The 24,491-nt window shown below is 41.3% G+C and overlaps 1 protein-coding gene across 2 annotated transcripts; it reads left to right on the top strand.

Annotated features, from left to right (window-relative positions):
- Nucleotides 1-1,690: 1,690 nt before the first annotated feature.
- On the top strand, nucleotides 1,691-23,503 carry LOC121577748 (solute carrier family 2, facilitated glucose transporter member 1). 2 transcript variants are annotated; one of them, XM_041891602.2, is made up of 10 exons: nucleotides 1,691-2,092; nucleotides 14,847-14,942; nucleotides 17,983-18,143; nucleotides 18,282-18,522; nucleotides 19,200-19,362; nucleotides 19,601-19,788; nucleotides 19,898-20,002; nucleotides 20,116-20,217; nucleotides 20,358-20,561; nucleotides 20,737-23,503. In XM_041891602.2, exons 1-10 carry the CDS (start codon nucleotides 2,075-2,077, stop codon nucleotides 20,935-20,937), a joined length of 1,479 nt encoding a protein of 492 aa, XP_041747536.1. In that variant the 5' UTR covers nucleotides 1,691-2,074; the 3' UTR covers nucleotides 20,938-23,503. The 2 variants fall into 2 exon arrangements, with proteins under 2 accessions (XP_041747536.1, XP_041747537.1); XM_041891603.2 differs by lacking the exon at nucleotides 1,691-2,092 and adding an exon at nucleotides 2,452-2,470.
- Nucleotides 23,504-24,491: the final 988 nt, after the last annotated feature.

A 24,491-nucleotide genomic window follows, 5' to 3' on the forward strand; every position in this document is an offset into this window, starting at 1 on the left:
GCTTCTTTACATGGTCAACTGTAGTCTAACATGACCTGAACACTAGCATACTCAAGGCAGAACTTTTCAGGTCAGAAATTGTTGCTAGCCTCATATGAATTAGACATGACGTAGTCTGTTCCCACAACCGCTGTGGAGCGCCATGAATCTGACAAGCGAGACTACTAGACATCACATTGTCTGTTGGATTCAAGAGTAGTGATTTTTCTTAAATGTATTTATTTTACATAGTAAATTGACTAAGAACACATGGTCCGCCAGGTCAATCAGTAATAGGTAAGATTATGCAAATAAATTCAACAGCAATAAGCAACAGTCAGGTGTTCTAGCACTGCATTATAACTCCTGAAAGTGTATCACACCTTTTGACAATATTTGATGATTTGTTAATTCCTCAGCCTTGTCATTCCTACAACATTCCTTGGGAAATAAGCTAGTGATTTTGCACCACAAGGTTATGTCAGAAAATAACTAGGCTATTTGTAGTGTTACCAATGGAACTAGTTTTGAGTGACAATTTTTTATCTCACAAATCAAACCTTAGATTGCCTCATGATTATTCAGACATGACAAACCCCCAGAAAATCTGAAATACCATGTTGGTCTTCCTCTGTACCTCAGCCTGTTGCTTTAGGCCAGGTCGGTCCATTTGGCACACTCACCGGCCTTTGTCTCTGTATTTGCCTGTTATTGTTTTTTCAAGGTTTCAAAGGGAATAGATTAAACTAAAAGGGAACACATTTCTTCAATTTGTATAATTTTTTCTCCTGTTCCCATCTCTTTCATTTGCACTGTATAAACACATGCATTTTCCTTTCTGTATTCAAGATTATTTTTCTAATTTTTTGCATGCACTCAGACCGGACACTTCCCCGCCATCTGAAACAAAAAGTATTACGCAGTTTCATTTATTCACATGAAAATATTTGTTTTTACACGCCTCTAATAACAAACATCTCCATCACAATATGGTTTTGAATAGAGGACACCCATGTCACATCACCAGCGTTGGTCAAAGATCAGATGTTGGATGTTTGAAACATTGTTTATGAAGGACTGAACACACAGGGATACAGCAAGATGCTGAGAAACAAAGGACGACTGACTGGATTATTTTTTGTTTGTGCCTCAAATCTAATCAGGGCTGTCACCGATCAGTCAAAGTTATTATTAGTAGTCCTGGGCTACCTGTTCTCTTTTAGTATTGGGATAAAGTACTGAGAGCAATTATGAAGTATGGAGATGCTACCCATATAGTAGGCAAGATCACGTTAGCCCACTTATAGCCTACTTGGGGGTTGCAAATGAGATGAAAAGGTGCATTATCCACTATCAGTGTCATTTCACTCCATGACCTCAAACTATCAGCAATGGTGGGTACATTTGCGCCCCCTTGCTGCAAGCGTCTGACCAGTATAATAATAACCATGTTATTACATGGCTCGCGCCTCCGCCAAATTGTAATAACACCAGAAAATGTGTCAGTGGAATTAAATAGGACGATGTGCTTAACACAACTACCCTACCAAATTTCTTCAACACAACGAAGTGACAATATTCGGAGTTAAATGTCGGAACCTCGTGAAAGCGGTGCAAAATGTAAACCAATAGAAGTTCAGGGATAGAAACGGGCCTCCTACACACCTCCATGGGCCGAACTAAACTTGCGTCAGCCAATCTCTGTAGTTGGGCTGGAGAACATATATTCACCGTCTTATTCCCCGAAAGAGCAGTCTGTAGGCTACTCGAGGAACGACCTACTTCAACAACCAAATAAACCTTTGGGACATAATTAATCTGAAGTTTTGAGCTCATGGCAGCAATACCACTGGGGGAATAAACTAAGATGAACTGAGGACAATTTGGAAACAAATAATTACTCTGAAAATAAAGAAGAACAAAGAAGAAGCTACTATTGTTTATGACATCTTGTATCAGTCATCTTTTTTCACCAGAAATCTCTAAAAATGAGACACATCGTCTGAGCTAAAAGAAGACACGCGGAAGTTACCCAAACTAAAGTACTGACATTTAAAGATTGCCAGCAATAATATCGACAAGACACACTGCGGCGATGGATTCAGGCGGCAAGGTAATTGTGACTCTAAGTGAGGCTAACGACTAGTTAGCAGCATTCTAAGAAACCAATATACAAAACTGTGTGTTTGTGTGTCTGTCTGTCTGTGTCTCTGAGAGAGAGAGAGAGAGAGAGAGAGAGAGAGAGAGAGAGAGAGAGAGAGAGACAAGCTAGTTTGTCTGAAAAACTGGTTGGGTTAGCTTGTAATGTCAATGGGTTTAGAATGGTAAGACTTTGTTTTCAATAAGTTGCACTGGCTAACTCACCATTTAATTTTTTCATTCAATTGAAATGTAAATCATGTGCGCTGTGCTGCTCACCAGCATATTTGGACGCAGTGGGATATCCGGCTGCTGGGGAAATGAAGCACGCGCGCCAGCATCATATCTTGGGGTATGCCTACGTGTGTGGCCCCTAATTGGCTATTTATAATCCCTTTTAAAGATGATAAACTACCTGCATCCTGGCTAATAAACCTGCATACCCCTCTGTTGGCATCATGCCTGTATCGTGTAAGCATGATGCCATTACTCACAGGAAGGCAGCACATTAAAGTCTAGATTGAGATGATCTGTTTTATCACAGCATATGAGGTCTTCACTTAATTTTTGTTAATTTGTCCGATGTAACATTTATTATTTACTTATTGTTGGTTTACAGTAGTAAAAGGAAGAGATGTGACTCATCTGGTCTCTGATATGGCTGACTCTTACAGCTGATGCTGTGTGGTTAGTTAACCCCATGACAACTTCAAAGTCCCTCCCAGTCCTTGCTTACTGTTACTTCTGCTTGACATGGTGAACATGTTTATTGTTCTTTTTCTGTATCCCCTTTTTTGGTTTGGTAGAGCTATGTGATTTCCTGGCGCTCAGCTGGAAGGCTATGTCCTGGACGTGATGGGAATGGTCCTGTTCTGTTCCCACAGATACCAGGACTGCAGATGGCCAGGGGCGGTCCCTTACAGGGGAATACTCACAGTAGGAAAAGACGAGGGGGTAAAAGCCTAAATTCCCATTAGGCTAGTGTTTTGCTTTCGACAGGCAGCTTGAGCTTTGAGCGTGCGTCCATGCTAATACCGCGCTGAGCGTGTTAATAATCAGCATCTCGTGGTTGGGCTTTGCCTATTGGTTTTAATGATCTCTGGGTGTGTGCAACAAGGCAGGGAAGTGGCAGTCAGCGTGTGGGTACAACCAGGTGTTGGTGACGCAGGGTGTGGTTGAAAAATCAACAGCCAAAATGCCATCAAGCTGTCACCAGCCATGGTTCAATCATGTGTGCATAACATTGTAATATGCATTTGTCCATACTCACCTCTGAGCACACATCAATGATATTCTGTCTCATCTGTCTGCAAGGTAGTACTTTTTGGCCTCACTTTGATACACCTGTTCAGATAGACACCTCCCCTGCTTGACTGCTCACCAATTGGCTGTTTAACTTCAACCTCTCTCCAAATAACAATACTGTCTAACATCTTTGTTCCCTTTATAGACTAGATAACAAGCATTCAACTAATAGGGCTTTCCCTTCCGGCGCAAAGCCTAACAATCAAAACATGACTGAATTCATGGGCAGTTTGGGCACAAGTTGTGAGTCCCTTTAAAGCTTGACTCTAAACAATAGGCTTTGTTTTTAGTTCAACGGAGGCCTCTTTTTTTCTTGGGTAAGAAGCTAGGTAATTGGGGTCAAGCATACAGTTGACCTGGTCTGTGTTGAGTGGTATAACTCTCTAAGAAACAGTTAGATTTTTGACAGAGCTGACTGTTCAGAGCCGGCATTCAGTTCCTTCCTTCTAAAAGCTTAATTCCACTCAATCCACTGCCTTTCTTCAAGACGGTCCACTAGCTTTATTTCCCTCTGCATGACTGCCCCTTCAGTATGCCCTTTAATGTACATGTCAGTGTGTTTGTTCTAATGAGGCTTAATGTCTATTTTCTATAAAATATGGGATTAAGAGATCTGGGAATGCTGTAATTGAAACAGGCACAAACGTAGAGCCTAATTAGTTTCCTAGAAGAAGTGGAAGGCATTGTACATGCTGTACTGACCTCTCTGCTAATCGCTATTCATGTAAAGGAGAGTTTGGTTAAATCTGTAAGGCACATTATCTTTTTCTCCTTAGAGCTGTACTGTATCTGATATTGTGTCCGGTTTGAAACAACCCTTGCACCAGAAATCAGTGGGAAATTAGATGGATCCTAAATACAGACGTATGTTTAGTATCAGACAGTCTGTCGAGAGTCTGTCTGCATGCCTACCTCCCAGTCTACCCATTGACCTCTATGTATGTTTTAGACCATGACCCAAGCCCAGCTCAGTTCATCCATACCATTGTGTCGCTGAGTTGTCATAATGCTTCAGCAAATGTACATTATCACAGGGGCGTTGGAAGACTCAATGTAAGTAACCTAATTTCTGTCCCTTTTACTGCCTTGAATGCCTCTGCTGATCCCACAGCTATTGTATGCAGTAATCATGTGCCTATTAACCAGAGTTATACAGCTAGCACTGAGGTGGTGTGCCCTAGTAGGAAGTTCACTGTGTGCAGCTCACCCTGCACTAACATAAATAACATGAGCATGTCTACCTCTGCTAAGCTTCCCAGTAAAGCAATGAAAACAATCAAGCATCCCAGAAAAGTGCTAAAAATAGCCCACGTTAACATATGTAGTTTACGAAACAAGGTTCAGGAAATCAATAATTTGCTAGTAACAGATGACATTCATATTCTGACAATCCCTGAAACTCACTTAGATAATACCTTTGATGATACAGCGGTAGCAATACATGGTTATAACATCTACAGAAAATACAGAAATGCCAAAGGTGGAGGTGTTGCCGTTTATATTCAGAACCACATTCCTGTAAACCTTAGAGAGGATCTCATGTTAAATACTGTTGAAGGAATATGGCTACAGGCTCATCTGCCTCACCTAAAGCCCATCCTGGTGGTAAGCTGCTATAGACTACCAAGTGCTAACAGTCAGTATCTGGATAACATGTGTGAAATGCTTGATAATGTATGTGATATCAACAGAGAGGTATATTTTCTGTGTGATTTAAATATTGACTGGCTTTCATCAGGCTGCCCACTCAAGAGAAAGCTTCAAACTGTACCTAGTGCCTGCAACCTGGTTCAGGTTGACTACCTACCAGGGTAGTTACAAACAGCACAGGAGTGAAATCATCAACATGTATTGATCACATCTTTACTAATGCTGCAGAAATTTGTTTTAAAGCCGTATCCAAATCCATCGGATGTAATGATCACAATATAGTAGCCATATCTAGGAAAACCAAAGTTCCAAAGGCTGGGCCAAATATAGTGGATAAGAGGTCATACAATACGTTTTGTAGTGATTCCTATGTTGTTGATGTAAATAATATTTGTTGGTCCGTGGTGTGTAATGAGGAGCAAACAGACGCTGCACTTGACACATTTATGAAATTGCTTATCCCAGTTACTAATATGCCTGCACCCATTAAGAAAATGATGAGGAATTGAAAAATGGTATGGTTGCAACGTGTACCAGCAGTAATTTTAGAAGAGGCTAGGGTGTTAGAAGAGGGGGACCACTGACAATTCTAGATTATAGACAAAGGTGATTAAATTAACTGGAACTAAACTATTGCATTATAGGTTTCACTTACAGGGAAGATGTGGCTGTAAACATTACATAGCAGGAAGTAATTCTGTTTCACCATACATCCTCCCAAAACCAGTAGTGTCAGCTTTAGGGCTTTGGTCACCAGACATTAGGCAACAAAGTGCTTATGTGAAAAAAAGGTTATATCTTACACTTGGAATTGACTTTCACAATTCTGCTTACCTATTATACAACTTTTTTCCAAACCCTGTTCCCGTTCCTTTTAAGAACAGGTTCACCATCGTCATTCATCAGCGCAGTATACACTGGCTCCTGCGTCAGTGTTTCCTTGTTGGACTGCTTTTGTTGATCTTATGAAGTAGATCTAATTTACCTAACTACCTCCAAGCATTTAACCATTGGACTTTGTTGAGTAAACTGTTGCTCAAGGGACAGGCCTATGATCACTTTAGATGTTTGCTCAAGCCCAGACTGTCTCATGCATCACATCGATGTGAAGAGGTTTCACTGATGAGGCATTAGATGAGGCAGGTCTGAAACGTAAACATTGATTGTAATCATGCAAAAGCCTTTTTTGGAGAACGGTTGTATATCAGCATATTCAATTTTTATTGATCCAAGTTAGATTCATTAAATTATAACCAACTAGGCCTAAAGCCACAGTCAACAATACTCCAGCCACATCACTGTGACTGGGCAAGAATTCACAGACTCACTCCTGAGGAGAAGGAGATTTATTTGCATGGAAGTTTGGTTGCGCTGACAGAACCAAGGAAATCTTTATATAAACATGTTCTAAAAATGGTAAGGGATTTGTATGCTGTCGGTATGCCAGTTAAACTCTCCTGATTTTGTTGTCTCAATGAAAGTTGTTTTATTATATAACCAGTACCTTTAGTTCCTTATTGAACATGGGCATGAGTCATCAGTCATCATGTGACAAGGTCTTTTTGTATAGCTTATCTAATCAAAATACTATTTGAATACAAGTCAGTACATCTTTGACAGGAATGTAAAGCTGTTTTACAAAGATGGTGACATTATGTGTTTAAAGAGCCAGTGTTAGTCTGTAAGGCTGTGACAACCATCTCAGAGCTGGAGGGTGTGACTTCGTTGTTTCCGAGGTGAATGATACGTGACCATCCCCTTTCAGAAAGAACACACTGGAATGTTTTCTGATAGCATAGAACACAAGATACTAACTTTAAGCATCAGTTGTCAGAGCACCTTACCGATCACTGCACCTGTACACAGCCCATCTGAAATTAGCCCACCCAACTACCTCATCCCTATATTGTTATTTATTTTGCTCATTTGCACCCCAGTATCTCTATTTGAACATAATCTCTTGCACATCTATCATTCCAGTGTTAATACTAATTGTAATTATTTTGCACTATAGCCTATTTATTGCCTTACCTCCATAACTTGCTACATTTGCACACACTGTATATTTACTTTATGTTTTGTTTACCCCATATGTAACTCTGTGTTGTTGTTTTTATCGCACTGCTTTGCTTTATCTTGGCCAGGTCGCAGTTGTAAATGAGAACTTGTTCTCAACTGGCTTACCTGGTTAAATAAAGGTGAAATAAAAAATAAAATAAAAAAAGATCTGCCCTGATTCTTTCTCCTAATAGTGTGTGTGTGTGGGTGTGCTTATATGTGTTTAGGCCAGGGGGAGGCATGGTTAGGGCTGTGGTGGTCACAAAATGTCTTCAGCCGGTGATTGTCAAGCAAATAACTGTCAGTCTCACGGTAATTGACCGTTAATGAACATAAACACATTTAGCATCTCCTGGCTTCCTCACATAGCCTACAAGCCATTAAAAAAAGTATAATAAATCCATGTAATATAGTCTACACCTTCACAATAAATCCATTATTTATTTTAGACAGGTCTAAAGAAGCATGATATGAAGAAAATGTAGTCTATAATAGCATACTCTGAGTTGTCCTTATGTTAGGTCCTGATGTGGCTATGCCAAATGGCTGTGGGCTACACTAGTTCATTTAGCAGACAAGATTTGCTTATAATTCCATGGCATTATTTTATATTATTTTATAGTATGAAGAATACAATTGAACAAAGCTGAATAAAATATAACATTTTCTCCAAACAATTTGAGGGAGTGCGCACAATCTGTGTTGTGCGGTTAACAAAGAAATAGGTACTCCTATATGCTTAATTTAGAGTTATTCAAGTAACTTTAGTTGTTCTACAAACGTTGGGATATATGTTTTTTATTTTTAATACATTGTAAGGCTGCGTGAAGAGACTCTAATGATGATTTGAGTCACTTGAAATGCTTGAGCTCTGCTTTGTTTTTTGCGCAGGCTGTACACACTCCAATAGTCTCTCATTCACAATTTGACAAGCATAATGCCTCGAATGTCATGGCGGCATCCCCTTTGTGGCCGTAATGCACCTTAAAAATGTCCATGCCTTTTGCGGCCCGGAGTGCTGTGTTGTGCCCTTCTCTCTGAGTGTGCTGCGCAATCCGAAGCGTCTCTCACTCACACGGCTCTCCGTCCCATGATCGGGTCTTTCTCACAGGCTACAAGTTAAGACAAACACATCGAGGACGCAACTGCACGCGTCCTTATCCAATTCCGAGGTGCATATTGAAGATATTGGAAGAACTGTCCACATTTACTTTTCGTCAGCCAACAAGGTGAGTAGGCCTAACGAACAGCAAAAGCACAAGCCTATTTCAATCTACTATCCCTCATAGTACAAAAGTCGACCTATTCTATTCTGTGCGATAAATAAATATTCCAAACATAGTCTGGGATAGTTGTGGGATGCAATAGATCCCAAATTAATACAACCACTAGCATCAAAAAACCTTTTTTATGCAATGTGGCTGATGCAGCAGATCATAACGTTTAGCTTAAAATGTTGATAAACTATTAGGCTACTTATTCACATTATAAGCGCAGCAATGTGCACATGGTAGTAGGCTATAAGCACGAATGTTCCATTAGCGGAAAACACCATTATCAAAAGTGACCGCAAATGCAATTATGCATGTAATGCTTTTATTATAAAGGTGCAGTTTTATGGTGAAAATAATCTTCCCCAAACTTGAAACTCACGCGCTGCTTATACAGTTGAAGTCGGAAGTTTACATAAACTTAGGTTGGAGTCATTAAAACTCGTTTTTCAACAACTCCACAAATTTCTTGTTAACAAACTATAGTTTTGGCAAGTCAGTTAGGACATCTACTTTGTGCATGACACAAGTAATTTTTCCAACAATTGTTTACAGACAGATTATTTCACTTATTATTCACTATATCACAATTCCAAGGGATCAGAATATTACATACACTAAGTTGACTGTGCCTTTAAACAGCTTGGAAAATTCCAGAAAATTATGTCATGACTTTAGAAGCTTCTGATAGGCTAATTGAAATAATTGGAGTCAATTGGAGGTGTACCTGTGGATGTATTTCCAGGCCTACCTTCAAACTCAGTGCCTCTTTGCTTGACATCATGGGAAAATCAAAAGAAATCAGCCAAGACCTCAGAAAAAAGATTGTAGACCTCCACAAGTCTGGTTCATCCTTGGGAGCAATTTCCAAATGCCTGAAGGTACCACGTTCATTTGTACAAACAATAGTACGCAAGTATAAACACCATGGGACCACGCAGCCGTCATACCGCTCAGGAAGGAGACGCGTTTTGTCTCCTAGAGATGAACGTACTTTGGTGCAAATCAATCCCAGAACAACAGCAATGGACCTTGTGAAAATGCTGGAGGAAACATGTACAAAAGTTTCTATATCCACAGTAAAACGAGTCCTATATCGACATAACCTGAAAGGCCGCTCAGCAAGGAAGAAACCACTGCTCCAAAACCGCCATAAAAAAGCCAGACTATGGTTTGCAACTGCACATGGGGAAAAATATCATACTTTTTGGAGAAATGTCCTCTGGTCTGATGAAACAAAAATAGAACTCTTTGGCCATAATGACCATCGTTATGTTTGGAGGAAAAAGGGGATTGCTTACAAGCCGAAGAACACCATCCCAACCGTGAAGCACGGGGGTGGCAGCATCATGCTGTGGGGGTGCTTTGCTGCAGGAGGGACTGGTGCACTTCACAAAATAGATGGCATCATGAGGAAGGACAATTATGTGGATACAGTGGGGAAAAAAAGTATTTAGTCAGCCACCAATTGTGCAAGTTCTCCCACTTAAAAAGATGAGAGAGGCCTGTAATATTCATCATAGGTACACGTCAACTATGACAGACAAAATGAGAAAAAAAATCCTGAAAATCACATTGTAGGATTTTTAATGAATTTATTTGCAAATTATGGTGGAAAATAAGTATTTGGTCAATAACAAAAGTTTCTCAATACTTTGTTATATACCCTTTGTTGGCAATGACACAGGTCAAACGTTTTCTGTAAGTCTTCACAAGGTTTTCACACACTGTTGCTGGTATATTGGCCCATTCCTCCATGCAGATCTCCTCTAGAGCAGTGATGTTTTGGGGCTGTCACTGGGCAACACAGACTTTCAACTCCCTCCAAAGATTTTCTATGGGGTTTAGATCTGGAGACTGGCTAGGCCACTCCAGGACCTTGAAATGCTTCTTACGAAGCCACTCCTTCGTTGCCCGGGGCGGTGTGTTTGGGATCATTGTCATGCTGAAAGACCCAGCCACGTTTCATCTTCAATGCCCTTGCTGATGGAATTAGGTTTTCACTCAAAATCTCACGATACATGGCCCCATTCATTCTTTCCTTTACACGGATCAGTCGTCCTGGTCCCGTTGCAGAAAAACAGCCCCAAAGCATGATGTTTCCACCCCCATGCTTCACAGTAGGTATGGTGTTCTTTGGATGCAACTCAGCATTCTTTGTCCTCCAAACACGACGAGTTGAGTTTTTACCAAAAAGTTCTATTTTGGTTTCATCTGACCATATGACATTCTCCCAATCCTCTTCTGGATCATCCAAATGCACTCTAGCAAACTTCAGACGGGCCTGGACATGTACTGGCTTAAGCAGGGGGACACGTCTGGCACTGCAGGATTTGAGTCCCTGGCGGCGTAGTGTGTTACTGATGGTAGGCTTTGTTACTTTGGTCCCAGCTCTCTGCAGGTCATTCACTAGGTCCCCCTGTGTGGTTCTGGGATTTTTGCTCACCGTTCTTGTGATCATTTTGACCACACGGGGTGAGATCTTGCATGGAGCCCCAGATCGAGGGAGATTATCAGTGGTCTTGTATGTCTTCCATTTCCTAATAATTGCACCCACAGTTGATTTCTTCAAACCAAGCTGCTTACCTATTGCAGATTCAGTCTTCCCAGCCTGGTGCAGGTCTACAATTTTGTTTCTGGTGTCCTTTGACAGCTCTTTGGTCTTGGCCATAGTGGAGTTTGGAGTGTGACTGTTTGAGGTTGTGGACAGGTGTCTTTTATACTGATAACAAGTTCAAACAGGTGCCATTAATACAGGTAACGAGTGGAGGACAGAGGAGCCTCTTAAAGAAGAAGTTACAGGTCTGTGAGAGCCAGAAATCTTGCTTGTTTGTAGGTGACCAAATACTTATTTTCCACCATAATTTGCAAATAAATTCATTAATAATCCTACAATGTGATTTTCTGGATTTTTTTTCTCTCAATTTGTCTGTCATAGTTGACGTGTACCTATGATGAAAATTACAGGCCTCTCTCATCTTTTTAAGTGGGAGAACTTGCACAATTGGTGGCTGACTAAATACTTTTTTTCCCCACTGTATATTGAAGCAACATCTCAAGACATCAGTCAGGAAGTTAAAGCTTGGTCACAAATGGGTCTTCCAAATGGACAATACTTCCAAAGTTGTGGCAAAATGGCTTAAGGACAACAAAGTCAAGGTATTGGAGTGGCCATCACAAAGCCCTGACCTCAATCCTATAGAAAATTTGTGGGCAGAACTGAAAAAGCATGTGTGAGCAAGGAGGCCTACAAACCTGACTCAGTTACACCAGCTTTGTCAGGAGGAATGGGTCAAAATTCACCCAACTTATTGTGGGAAGCTTGTGGAAGGCTACCCGAAACGTTTGACCCAAGTTAAACAATTTAAAGGCAATGCTACCAAATACTAATTGAGTGTATGTAAACTTCTGACCCACTGGGAATGTGATGAAAGAAATAAAAGCTGAAATAAATCATTCTCTCTACTATTATTCTGACATTTCACATTCTTAAAATAAAGTGGTGATCCTAACTGACCTAAGACAGGGAACTTTTACTAGGATTAAATGTCGGGAATTGTGAAAAACTGAGTTTAAATGTATTTGGCTAAGGTGTATGTAAACTTCCGACTTCAACTGTATATGCCAGTTAGGCTCTAAACCCCTTGTAAAGTGGATTAATGTGCTTAATTTTAAGAAGTGATTTGGCCACATTAGTTGTGATACAAACCTTATTAAAACATATAGGCCTATGGGCTAGGCTACATGAGGTGTGTGACTATGATTCGAACAAGTCGCAAAAAAAAGGCATTGTTTCTTATGCTGTGCATCATTCACAAGTGATAATATATAATTCACAAGTGATAGGTTAATATTGTCACCCATTAGAATATTCTTGATTTAATCTTGTCTTTACATAGACTAAATAATATATGTGTGACATTTGTTTTGATTTAGAATGGACCATTATCATGCACCTGTATCGAAACAGGGGCAGCGGGAAAAAATACATGTTGTTTATGCACTTAAATAGCGAATGGAGGATTTTCAACTCCTGTTGTAAATATAAGCAATGTGCTTAATATTAGGAAAGTAGAGAAATAAATAGAGTAGGCCATTGCCTATAGAAAGCTGATGTTATCCTCCTCTTTTTATTAGAGGCCATCACTCTGTTTTCTCCCGCAATTGCATAGCCTATAGAAATGTTGCGCAACATGAGCTCATGGGCTCTCATGAAGTGTTTGATTAGATTTTCAAATACATTTGCATTGATGTCAGAGTGATTAGAGGGACAATAGAGTGCTGAGTACCAGGCAGTTAGCAAGTTTGGTAGGCTACTAATGACCAGCAGCATCAGAACTTGGAGAAGCCTAATTACCATGACTAAACGGTCATGTGGAATTTGACTGCCTTCATGACTCGTGACCGCCGGTGTGGCGGTAATACGGTCACCGTAACAGCCCTAGGCAATGTCTCCCTCTACACACTGGTATGTAGGTTAAACGCAATGTCACAGAGGAGTGTTTCATAGTTCCTCACATACACACACACACACACACACATCCAAACACACTCCAGTGAAGTTCCATATTTCGGGAGTATTTGCAAACAAGTTTGGCTGTGTTAAAGGGTCCCAATCTCACTCAAACAGTGGCCATTTAAAACCTGCACATCTTTTGAGTGAACAAGAGGGAGGTAGCCTATGAGTGTGGTGTTGAATGAAGATTACTGTGTCTCTTGTTAATTTGGAAATTGGTGTTTTTACAAAAGTGAGGTATTGTCTATAAGAATGACATAACTGGTTCACTGAAAGGAAGCATGGCTCCTTTAAGATCCTAGCCAACAGCTTTCAAACTTCTGGATTCCTGAACGTGTGTGTGTTTGTGTGTGGTGAATGTTCACATCCTGTACTGAGGCTGGTTATAACAACCCAGTGATGCACTCGTTGAACCCCAGCGACTCATCGCTTGTGTGGAACCTTATTGGTCAACCTGCTACTGTGGGGTGGGCCCACAAAACTTTCAGGCCTGCCCTTTTTTGGGTCTCTTACTGAGCTACACTGAGCTTGCTGTGCAGTGAGTGTTTTCCAAACATTCTAGCTCCCTACCCTCTTCATACCCTCAGGCAAGAATCTCAGAATTCACAAAAATATTATGCCATGAATAAGAAACACATGTAGGCTATAACAACCAATGACACAACTCTGAAATCACGCAAGTTCATTATCTTAGTTTATATAGTTGAGTACATTTTGTAACAATGGTCATAGCTTATATTTTTCCTTGCGGAAATCTGAGATTTGACGATGGTTCACTTTCACACACATTTTACAGACATGTGGGACCTAGTCATAACTACACTGGCTTTAAGTTTGGAATCCCGATATAGTCACAACATGAGTAAGAAATAGGATCTCAGCTTCCATAGCAACTGGTGTGAAGCATTAAGGCTAACTCTAACTTCAGAACAGCCATGTCACTATCAAAACATCACCACAGATACAGACAACTCCCAAACAGTGGAAAACTCCCATTACCAGTAACCCACATACCTCTTCTCCACACGATTGTAACCAACTCAAAAAAACAACTCATGGGTAGTGTAAACCCCAATATGCCTACAATACTGACTTAGCCACAGACACGCACTACATGAAATGTGAAAGTGGCATAATGGCTCATCTGAAAAGGATTGTGTGTGAGTGTTAACTTGATTGCATGAGGACAATCTCTGCCTGACTTGGGGCTCCACTGGGATTAAGCCCATCAAAAGATTTTAGAACTAACAGGAACAAGAACAAGAACAATGCCGGGGGCTAGACCACCGCTCCCCTGAGAGGGCTGGGTGCCGACACATGGTCCTAATGCACCATATTTACAGTCAACCACCTGAGGTGGACAGTTTGAGGATTAACTCCTCCCTCCTATCTTCTTGGCCTGAGGCTAGGTTGCCTTCTTGCAAGTTGGGTCACTATCACACACATTTGGGGCAGTACAACCACCTATTGCACAATGTAGGATTCTAGCCCATTCTACGAAACTGCAGCTCAAGTTAGGCAAGTTTTTTGACATTTTGGAGGAAGAAACGCATTTAGAAACTAAAACATTACCAGGGCCACATTCATTTGAGTGGTCAATGCAAAGGACATGAATCAGGAGAATCAGGACATTTTGCAATCTTCAGGGTGTTCATAGTGAAATTACTTGTCTAACTAGTAGAACAGGATGAAGTCAATGGATATTGTAAAACTAAGTTGATTAACCCTTACAGTACTGTGCCAAGGAGGTTCTCACTCAAAATATGCCTAAAGGCCTATCTAGCCAAGTCATATATGGAATGGCATCAACGGGATAACTTAGCCTACAGATTTGTTATCATAAGACAATAAGTCTGTCAACTCCAAGTACCTTCAAGATTTGGAAGAGAGGTGATTTCTAACTGACTCTCTCTCCTGTCTCATTTCAGCAAGTAACCTTCCAGTTGATGCTGACGGTGGGAGCAGCGGTGATTGGCTCGCTGCAGTTCGGTTACAACACCGGTGTCATCAACGCCCCTCAGAAGGTGAGTCCACAGGGATGAGATTGGGTGGGGAGGTGGGGCTGATGTGTCTGATCAGAATCGGGTGGGGAAGGCTTGTCTATAGTTATCCCACCGACACCGTTTTTGAATCGTCCCCCTGCCCCTGCCCCTGCCCCTGTGCCAGTCTAGGCCAGTCAAGATGTTCCCTGCAACACCTGAAAAGAAGGGGGCTAATAATAACTCGATGTAGGCCTATCTCGTCCAAGGCACTGTCTATTAGAGGACCTCTGTGACGTGATTCATGTGTAAAGGAGTGTTTCCATGCCCCAAAAGGGCTCAGCCTGCTGGACTGTAGGTAAAGAGACACCCAGGAGAGTGCTACTCACTCCGTTAAAGGGAACATAATTTAGGAGCTCTCAGTGAGATCTGACTCCATCAGTTAAATTAACCTATTTTCCATTAACTTAAACAAAATGAGTTTCTTTGACCCTACTCCTTCAAACTGTTGCACATATAAGTGTGTCCCCTGGACAGCTTTTTACTGTAGGTGCTAACTCTACAGAATTGTTTTGTTTACTGAAAGCTCACAACAGCCTGGGGATGTTAGGTCATGTGGTCTATAAGAATCTCTTAATTTAGGTAAAAGGGCTGAGCCACACACAGTATTGCTCTTTGTATGAACAAACCTTCTGGCGCTCAGCTCGGCTCAAAGTTCCAGGTGCCTTGTTGCCCGGATACTAGAGCCCGACCGATATATCGGTTTTACTGATATTATCAGCTGTTATACCACAGCATTGTTGAATACTTGTTTCTGATTGGCTAGAAGGGCATTCTAGAATGGACACAAACAGGTAACAGGAAAAGTTTGAAAAGAAATCAGGACAAATGTTTTTGGTATTTTACCCCCTTTTTCTCCCCAATTTTGTGGTATCCAATTGGTAGTTACAGTCTTGTCCCATCGCTACAACTCCCGTACGGACACAGGAGAGGCGAAGGTCGAGAGTCGTGCGTCCTCCGAAACACAACCCAACCTAGCCACACTGCTTTTTGACACAGTGCCTGCTCAACCCGGAAGCCAGCCGCACCAATGTGCCGGAGGAAATACCGTACACCTGGCGACTGAGTCAGCGTGCACTGCGCCCGGCCCGCCACAGGAGTCGCTAGTGCGCGATGGGACAAGGACATCCCTGCCGGCTACTTTGCTGTTATTCTGGCTGCAGAGGTCGTGACTGTGTTAGCCATAGCTAGTTGGCTAGCTAGCAAGCAAGGGATAAGAACGTTGCCACTGAGCATGGCAACAGAACATAAAGAACGAACGACTGGGTCACGTCGATAAATATCAAACCAATCGAACGACTAGCAAACAAAAGATGAGAAAGTATGAATTTGCTTATAAAAATGAATGTCCTGATGGCTACCTTGCGCTGCCATTGTTGTCTGTGATCCAGCACGGTTTTACTTTATTTTATAGTACTACTGATATTGATACTTCATACAGTGCCTTCAGAAAGTATTCACAGCCCTTTACTTTTTCCACATTTTGTTGTGTTACAAAGTGAGATTAAAATCGATTTAATTGCCATTTGTTGTCAACAATCTACACAAAATACTCTGTAATGTCAGTGGAAGAAAAATTCTAACATTTGTAAAAAAATAAATATGAAAAATAAAACACTAATACTGAAAGCACACTGACACATGCTCAGTAATACCACACAATGCCACAGCTGTTTAGTAGCAACATACAGAGTGCAGGGAAGTCTTAACAGAAACGATAGCGTTGCTGAGCATAGAGACACATCCAGATTCAGGATAAACGTGATAACAGCATTACTACTGTATATGGAGACCCCACCTCGCCCTCACTCCCTCTCTCTCTTTCTCTATGATTAGGGATGGAGCGTTGCTGGTTGTTGTGACGCAGGCCCTCCACTCTAAAGAGTGCAGCACTGATTAGATTAGGTGTCTCTCAAGGGCCCTGGGCTGCTGGCCTGTTTGTCCTCTTACCTCCCTTCCCGCTCCAAATTGGGCACCTTGTAACACAGACAGACCTGACCGCCTGCCCAGCCAGGAGTCCACAGAGACAGTAACACTTTAATCAGAACAGGGTCACCGGTCATGAATGAACAGTGTATTTCATTGTGTCCAGGTGCTTGCTAGGTCTTGGGTCAGACACCAGCCTATTCAGAGCAAATCAAGGATATGAAATCAAGGACAGCCATTCTCTATCTGTAAGAATTTATTTTATTGAACACTATTAACAGTGTTAGGCTGACTAGGCTAGGCTATATTAGATTTGTCATCACTTTTTTTCATAAAATTAGGATAACTTTCTAGGTCTGTATAATTTATGCCAGACCCTATGTCATATCTTGAACAGCCTACCCCTCAGCTGACTTAAACATACATTAGCAGTTCTATATGAATCACTCAGCGTTATGTAAGTATCGGTAAAAAAAGTATATTGTATAATCTATCAGCAAAGCACATGACAGGAGCCAGCAGTGATATTTGGGAGGGGAGGACAGGAGGAGACAGTACTAGAGGTGCTAGATAGAGGGCACATTCCTCCCAGCCTGTACTACTTAACTTCCATCACACGCTGGGCGGACTTATGTATGTTTGGCAACACTGATAAGCACTGTGGGGGAAGGGGCTGAAACCCAACACCTCGCTCTTTCATAAACTTCCTTGTTGATGGAAAATGAGGGGCGCGTTCAGCAGGACGCAACTTTTTGGAACGTTCAGATATAAAAATGCAATGTAGAACAAACATGCATCTCTGACATGTAGAATAAGAAATCATGTCGGCTCTATTTGTGGTAATTCTATCTACAACATTCAGAACATTTTCATACGAAACATGGCCCTGAAATCCAATCCTATACCGTCATCTACTGGCCAGACACCAAAATAGCAGCCGCCCGGGCCAATGGCAATGAGGACAAGGAAACACTTTATTTTTTACTGTCTCTTCAGTTAAAAAAGCAAATTAACATTTGACTGTGGTTTCTTTCTTTGGCACCGTTTCGTTCTTTGGCATTGTTTTAAGCTGCCGTTGTTTTCTTCCCTTCTCTGCTAGGTTATTGAGAGCTTCCTCAACGAAACATGGAACACACGCTACAAAGTCCAAATCACCAAGACCTCCCTCACCACCCTGTGGTCCGTCTCCGTCGCCATCTTCTCTGTCGGTGGTATCTTCGGCTCCTTCTCCGTGGGCCTGTTTGTCAACCGCTTTGGCAGGTAAATACGTCACTTCACAATGTTTATTTACAACTGTGTTATGTGAGATGATATTACATAGATGGCCTATGTACTGTATAATATCTGTGACATGTAAAGGTTTGTACAATAATTGGACTGTAATTGACATGTCTACAGGAGGAACTCCATGCTGATGGCCAACGTGCTGGCCTTTGTCGCCGCTGCTTTAATGGGCTTCTCTAAGCTAGGTGAGTCGTGGGAGATGCTGATCATCGGGCGCTTCGTGGTGGGACTTTACTCCGGCCTCTCCACTGGCTTTGTACCCATGTACGTGGGTGAGGTGGCCCCCACTGCCCTTCGAGGAGCCCTGGGTACCCTCCACCAGCTGGGCATTGTCATGGGCATCCTGATGGCACAGGTCAGTGCCAGTGGCAACAGGGATATTATATGGAGAATAATGGATGATATGTATGCTTTTACAAAGGGTTCTCTATGAGAGTTGTGCTACATAATCTTTTTTTTTAACCTTTATTTTGACATGGAGTCATGCTGAGACCAAGGTCTCATTTACAGATGAGCCCAGTAATTACAAAAATATACACATCAATACACTACGAAAGCAAAACAGAGATACAAAACACAATCATAGAAAACAAATAAATGTTTCAATAAATAGGTCCTCAATCAGCCATCTGAACTGCCCTAGAAGCACCAAATCATGACATTAACGATTTTGGAGATTATTCCGCAAGTAACGTGCAAAAAACCTAAAAGCAGATTTACCGCTCAGTTGATAGAACATGGCGCTTGCAACACCAGGATAGTGGGTTTGATTCCTGGGATCACGTAAAATGTATGCATGCATGATTGTAAGTCTATTTGTATAAAAACGTCTGCTAAATGGCATACATTATTATTATTATTATTATTATTATTATTATTATAGATCGAAGGGATCTCCAGAGTTAGCCATTCCTGAGACTGGGTCGGTCTGGTAGCTCGTACGTCTTTAGGTTAACAATGAAGTAAGGTACGGCGGAAGTTTGCACAAGAGGGCTTAATCGGATGGTGGTCTAACTATGTGTTGTGGTTCAGGTGTTTGGCATGGATGCCTTAATGGGGAACGAGTTACTGTGGCCCTTCCTGCTGGGCTTCACCTTCATCCCAGCCCTGGTGCAGTGTGCCCTGTTGCCCTTCTGCCCCGAGAGCCCCCGCTTCCTCCTCATCAACCGCAACGAGGAGAACAAGGCCAAAACTGGTGAGTAGAGTACATTTACACACAAACACACATTCATACGCTTTATGTAATCAGTTCAGCCAATTTCAGGTCTGTCAATTTGAATGAGTTGAAAATATTCCTCATCTAAAATAATAGCACATTTTCAATTCATTAGTTGAATTTAAACTTATCCCCTGAATTGTTTGAATTGACCAGGTATTGAGTGACCCAACCCAGACTGTAATGTAACCTCCTATTCTCTCTCTGTCCCTGTAAGTCCTGAAGAAGCTGCGTGGGACCACAGACGTGAGTGCAGACATGCAGGAGATGAAGGAGGAGGCCAGGCAGATGATGAGGGAGAAGAAGGTGACCATCCTGGAGCTGTTCCGCTCGCCACTCTACCGCCAGCCCATCTTCATCGCCATCATGCTCCAGCTCTCCCAGCAGCTGTCTGGCATCAACGCTGTGAGTCACCTCTCATACTTCTCACCCCAAACACACACTCCATATACACAAACACGTATGCTAACATGTCTATTTTCTAACTCTAAACTGTGTTTTTGGTGTCCTCCAGATTTTCTACTATTCTACCCGTATCTTTGAGAAGGCCGGAGTTGCTCAGCCTGTTTATGCTACAATTGGTGCCGGCGTGGTCAACACAGCCTTCACTGTGGTGTCGGTGAGTAACTATGGCAGATACTGGTGTGTTTGTGTCATTTTTGGTGCGCATGATGCATGATGAACCACATTTGTGTTTGGACAGTACAACTCAACCCTATCTCCGTTCCTCAGCTGTTTGTGGTGGAGCGCGCTGGACGCAGGTCTCTCCACCTGCTGGGGCTGATTGGAATGGCAGGCGCTGCCGTCCTGATGACCATCGCTCTGGCTCTGCTGGTACTTAGACTAACTACAACACATTTCACATAATGCTAGCAGCTCTCATAAGGAATGAATGAGGAAAAACACTTGTTAATATAATATGTAGCATGAATACCAGTAGTTTAACCCTCTGCTGTCTGTTTGTCCTCCATCAGGACCAGCTGCCATGGATGTCCTACGTGAGTATTGTGGCCATATTTGCCTTCGTAGCGTTCTTTGAGATCGGCCCGGGTCCCATCCCCTGGTTCATCGTGGCTGAGCTGTTCTCCCAGGGACCCCGGCCCTCGGCCTTCGCTGTGGCTGGCTTCTCCAACTGGACTGCCAACTTCATAGTGGGCATGGCCTTCCAGTATGTAGAGGTAAGCACTGAGCACAACCTTGTTAGTCAGATGCTCAACATGGTAGATGTTGTAGAAATACTAATCTTGATATATGTGAACTGGTAGTTTGAATACATGTTTGTTTGGAGCCCACTGCTTAATAAACAGAGTCATCAATGTTCTCTCTCCTTCTCTACACCTTCTCACCCTACAGGAGTTGTGTGGCCCTTATGTCTTCGTCATCTTCACCATACTGCTGCTCAGCTTCTTCATCTTCACCTACTTCAAGGTGCCTGAGACCAAGGGCCGGACGTTTGACGAGATCTCGGCCGGGTTCCGCCAGTCGGCTGGCACTGGGGGAGAGAAGCACTCGCCAGAGGAGCTTAACAGCCTGGGGGCTGACTCTCAGCTCTAAGCACCTGTCCCTCCCCTCTCCTCTCGTTCCACACCCCCTGATGAGGCCCGGCCCTGAACCCTCCCTGACCACCCCAACCTGAGGGGACTACTCACTAACTGCGTGAAAACTACTAAACTGACACACTGGTTGTCATTACATTTCAGGCATCTTCACCAAGCTGAGAACAGATGCCCCGATCCCCCCTCCTGATCCCCTGTCTCAATGTCTCTAGCTCCTTTCTCTTCTCATCACAACACAAACTTGGTGTGAGCAGGGACATGGGTGGAAGAGGGTGGCTTGGAATGGTAGATGGTTAGAAGAAGGAAAAGGGGGGTCTTCAATTACACAACGTCAAATGCTAAGTAACCTTTACTTTATTTTCTCTTGCCTTACTCATTTTGTCGGTTTAGATATCCATGCTTATGTCCCTTATGCAGGTCTCAGTACTTCTCATTGTAAGGGATGATTTTAAAGTTCAGAATTTGTGTTTTTGTTCCCTTTGATACTTGATGAGACAGAGCATACTGTATAGCAACACTGTAGCCACAGCAAATTTGAGCAATTGGTGTGGAATTGAAATATGACATTTGTACTGTTTTCCAACAGGGGGAGCAGTCCTCAATAAAAGGCCTTCTACTGTATTGTACCGCAACTACACTTGCTTTGCCAGTCCAGAGGGACTAAACCACAACTAATGGTTATTCTGTTCCACAGAGGGAATGTCTGAGGCTACATATAACAATATGTATGTCTTTATTACACAGACTCTCTGTTTATGACCTACATTATTTACTGGAACAATCAAGACCTTCAAGACATTGCATGCCATGTAAATATTTTTTTTACCAACTCATTTTGAACTTCTGTCCAGATAGGTTTTTGATTATTTTAGGAATATTTGTTTCTTATGGAAAAATAAATGAAATCATGAATAGTCGTTTTTTATGAGGTTTATTTCTTAGTGAATTACAAGCACTGTTACAAAAATGCCATCAAACATTGGGTGAATACTTTTGGGCTGTAAGTATGTGTACATTTTATATTTCATTCCCAAGCTTTTAGACCATTTGGGGTCAGACTCCCAACTAATGTTCTATGTTTATAGAAAAGTAGTGATTTTTGTTATTGTAACTCCACAATTATTTTGCATAGTTCAGCACTGTAGGGGCTGCTATCTTGTTCAATGATGTTTTGTGACACATAGCTGACAACCCTGTATAATTGGCTGATTCAGCCGACACCACCTCTTGATGTAGAGGTTCCTGTCTATGACTGCTGTGCCACTTCAAGAAGGTTTCCTTTCTTGTTATAAGGCATTTTGAGGAAAGTTGTCTTTTTAGAAGCATTTTATCATCCACAGTGTTGGTTGTGTTGTCACAAAAAATATTCCATAATAGTAGTTGGAGCATGGATCAAAACATTCTACAAAATATGGAACCCCGTTATGTTACTGCAAAGAGACTGGGTTAGATGTCATTGTTATTATTATTATTATTATTATTATTATTATTATTATTATTGTTTTTAACTACATGGTCAGCCTAACCTATCCCTACATTCACAGATCTATGCTATTAGAAATCAAAAGGTAGGCAGAATATGTTTTACAATCAAATATAGGCTAATCCAGCGAGTCTAAAGTGAAAATGGTTTTAAAGTGGTTTAAATGGTTTTTGTAATGGACCTTGACCCAAACAGAACTCCACAAGAAACATCCATTGTAATCATTCCATGATGACTTTGTGTGCATTTACATGCATGAAAATATATGAATGTGTCTTTGAAATTATATGGGACTCTTTAGTACTGTCTCCTCCCCCAACAATGTGTCAGTTAAACACTGTAACCTCATTGACTGTAAATTGCCCTAAGCCATCAAATGGCAGGATCAATGTAGGCACCAAAGACTTGGCAATATGCCGGATTGAACTCCGACCCTGTGATGGAGTGCAAAAGATGCACTTATGGACTGAAATCAAATGCAATGTACTTTGTGTGTTTAGTTTGACAATTATATTTGGGCATTTTATGAACACATTTATTAACACATGATGTATGCATAAAACAGTTGAATAAATCCATTACTGCACAGAATGAGGCCACAATACTTTTAATGTAAATACAATAGATAGTAGAGAACCCAAATGTATAAAATATTTTATTTTAGTTACTACTTATAAAGAGGAATATGACTAGTATCGGTAGTTTCTATTTTTGCATAATAAACACACCTGCCTTTATTTTCTCTGATTTACTCTCTGAAGAAATATTGTTTGAGATAACTATTAACACAATCTTACTTCAGCTTTGAACATGAACCATTTAATGATATATACTATTTATTAGATGTCTAATTTATTAGTGTTGTTTTTATTTTCTCAAAATGTTAGTACAATATTCATTTACATTTTGTAAAAGCGCCTGTGTGTATGTTGGATGGATATGAACCTCCAACAGAAAATTATTTTGTAAAACAGTGTGCTATGATGTCAATGCCCTGACGGTTTTCTTTTCTTTTGTAAGATGTGTGGTTTGATTTTTTAATCAATAAAATAAAACAATCATACAGGAAAACAATAATTGATTTCAGATTGTAATCAATGACTACAGATGCTCTAAAAGCTATCTACTTTTCTAATAATTTATGTGCTTTCCGATCTAAATCATATAGTTAATGATTTGATGTATACTACAGTATTTTGATAAGCAAGTAGGAGAGGATTCCTTATTGATTCCTGAGTGCCACCATGCCATTGCCAGGGAAACAAAAGTGTCTCTTTCTATGTAAATGTAGACGTGTGTGTGTGTCTGTTTGTGTGTATGTGTGTGCGTGCGTGCGTTCTTGGGTGTGTGTGTGACCGTGTGTGTGTGTGTGACCGTAAATGTGCATCAGAGACTGTCATCTCTCTCTCTCTCTCTCTCTCTCTCTCTCTCTCTCTCTCTCTCTCTCTCTCTCTCTCTCTCTCTCTCTCTCTCTCCCTCTCTTTCTCCCTCTCTCTCTCTCTCGTTCTCGTTCTCTCTCTATGTCTCTATGTCTCTCTCTCCCTATCTCTCTCTCTCCCTCCCTCTCTGTGTCTCACTCACTCTCACTCTCTGTAAAAGAGATTCAGACATAGAGAAAATGTGGGTGCACATTCCCCTCACACACATGTAATCACATGGGTGAATATAGTGACTATACGGTTGGGACTTTAAGGCTATGGAGTCTCACCACTCTCTCATGGTTTATTCATAATGCTAGATATGAAACGTTTAGTGCACCTTTTTATCTGATACATACAGTGCCTTCAGAAAGTATTCACACCCCTTCACTTTTTCCACATTTTGTTGTATTACAAAGTGGGATTAAAATTGATTTAATTGCCATTTCTTGTCAATGATCTACACAAAATACTCTGTTAAAAAAAATTCTAGCATTTCTAAAAAATAAAATGACAAATAAAACAGTAATATACTTTTGGCAGCAATTACAGCTTTGAGTCTTTCTGGGTAAGTCTCTAAACAACCTTTTTCAGGTATTACCATAGATTTTCAAGCAGATTTAAGTCAAAATTGTAACTCGGCCACTCAGG

The sequence above is a fragment of the Coregonus clupeaformis genome, chromosome 12 (assembly GCF_020615455.1).
Source record: "Coregonus clupeaformis isolate EN_2021a chromosome 12, ASM2061545v1, whole genome shotgun sequence".
NCBI lineage: Eukaryota > Metazoa > Chordata > Actinopteri > Salmoniformes > Salmonidae > Coregonus > Coregonus clupeaformis.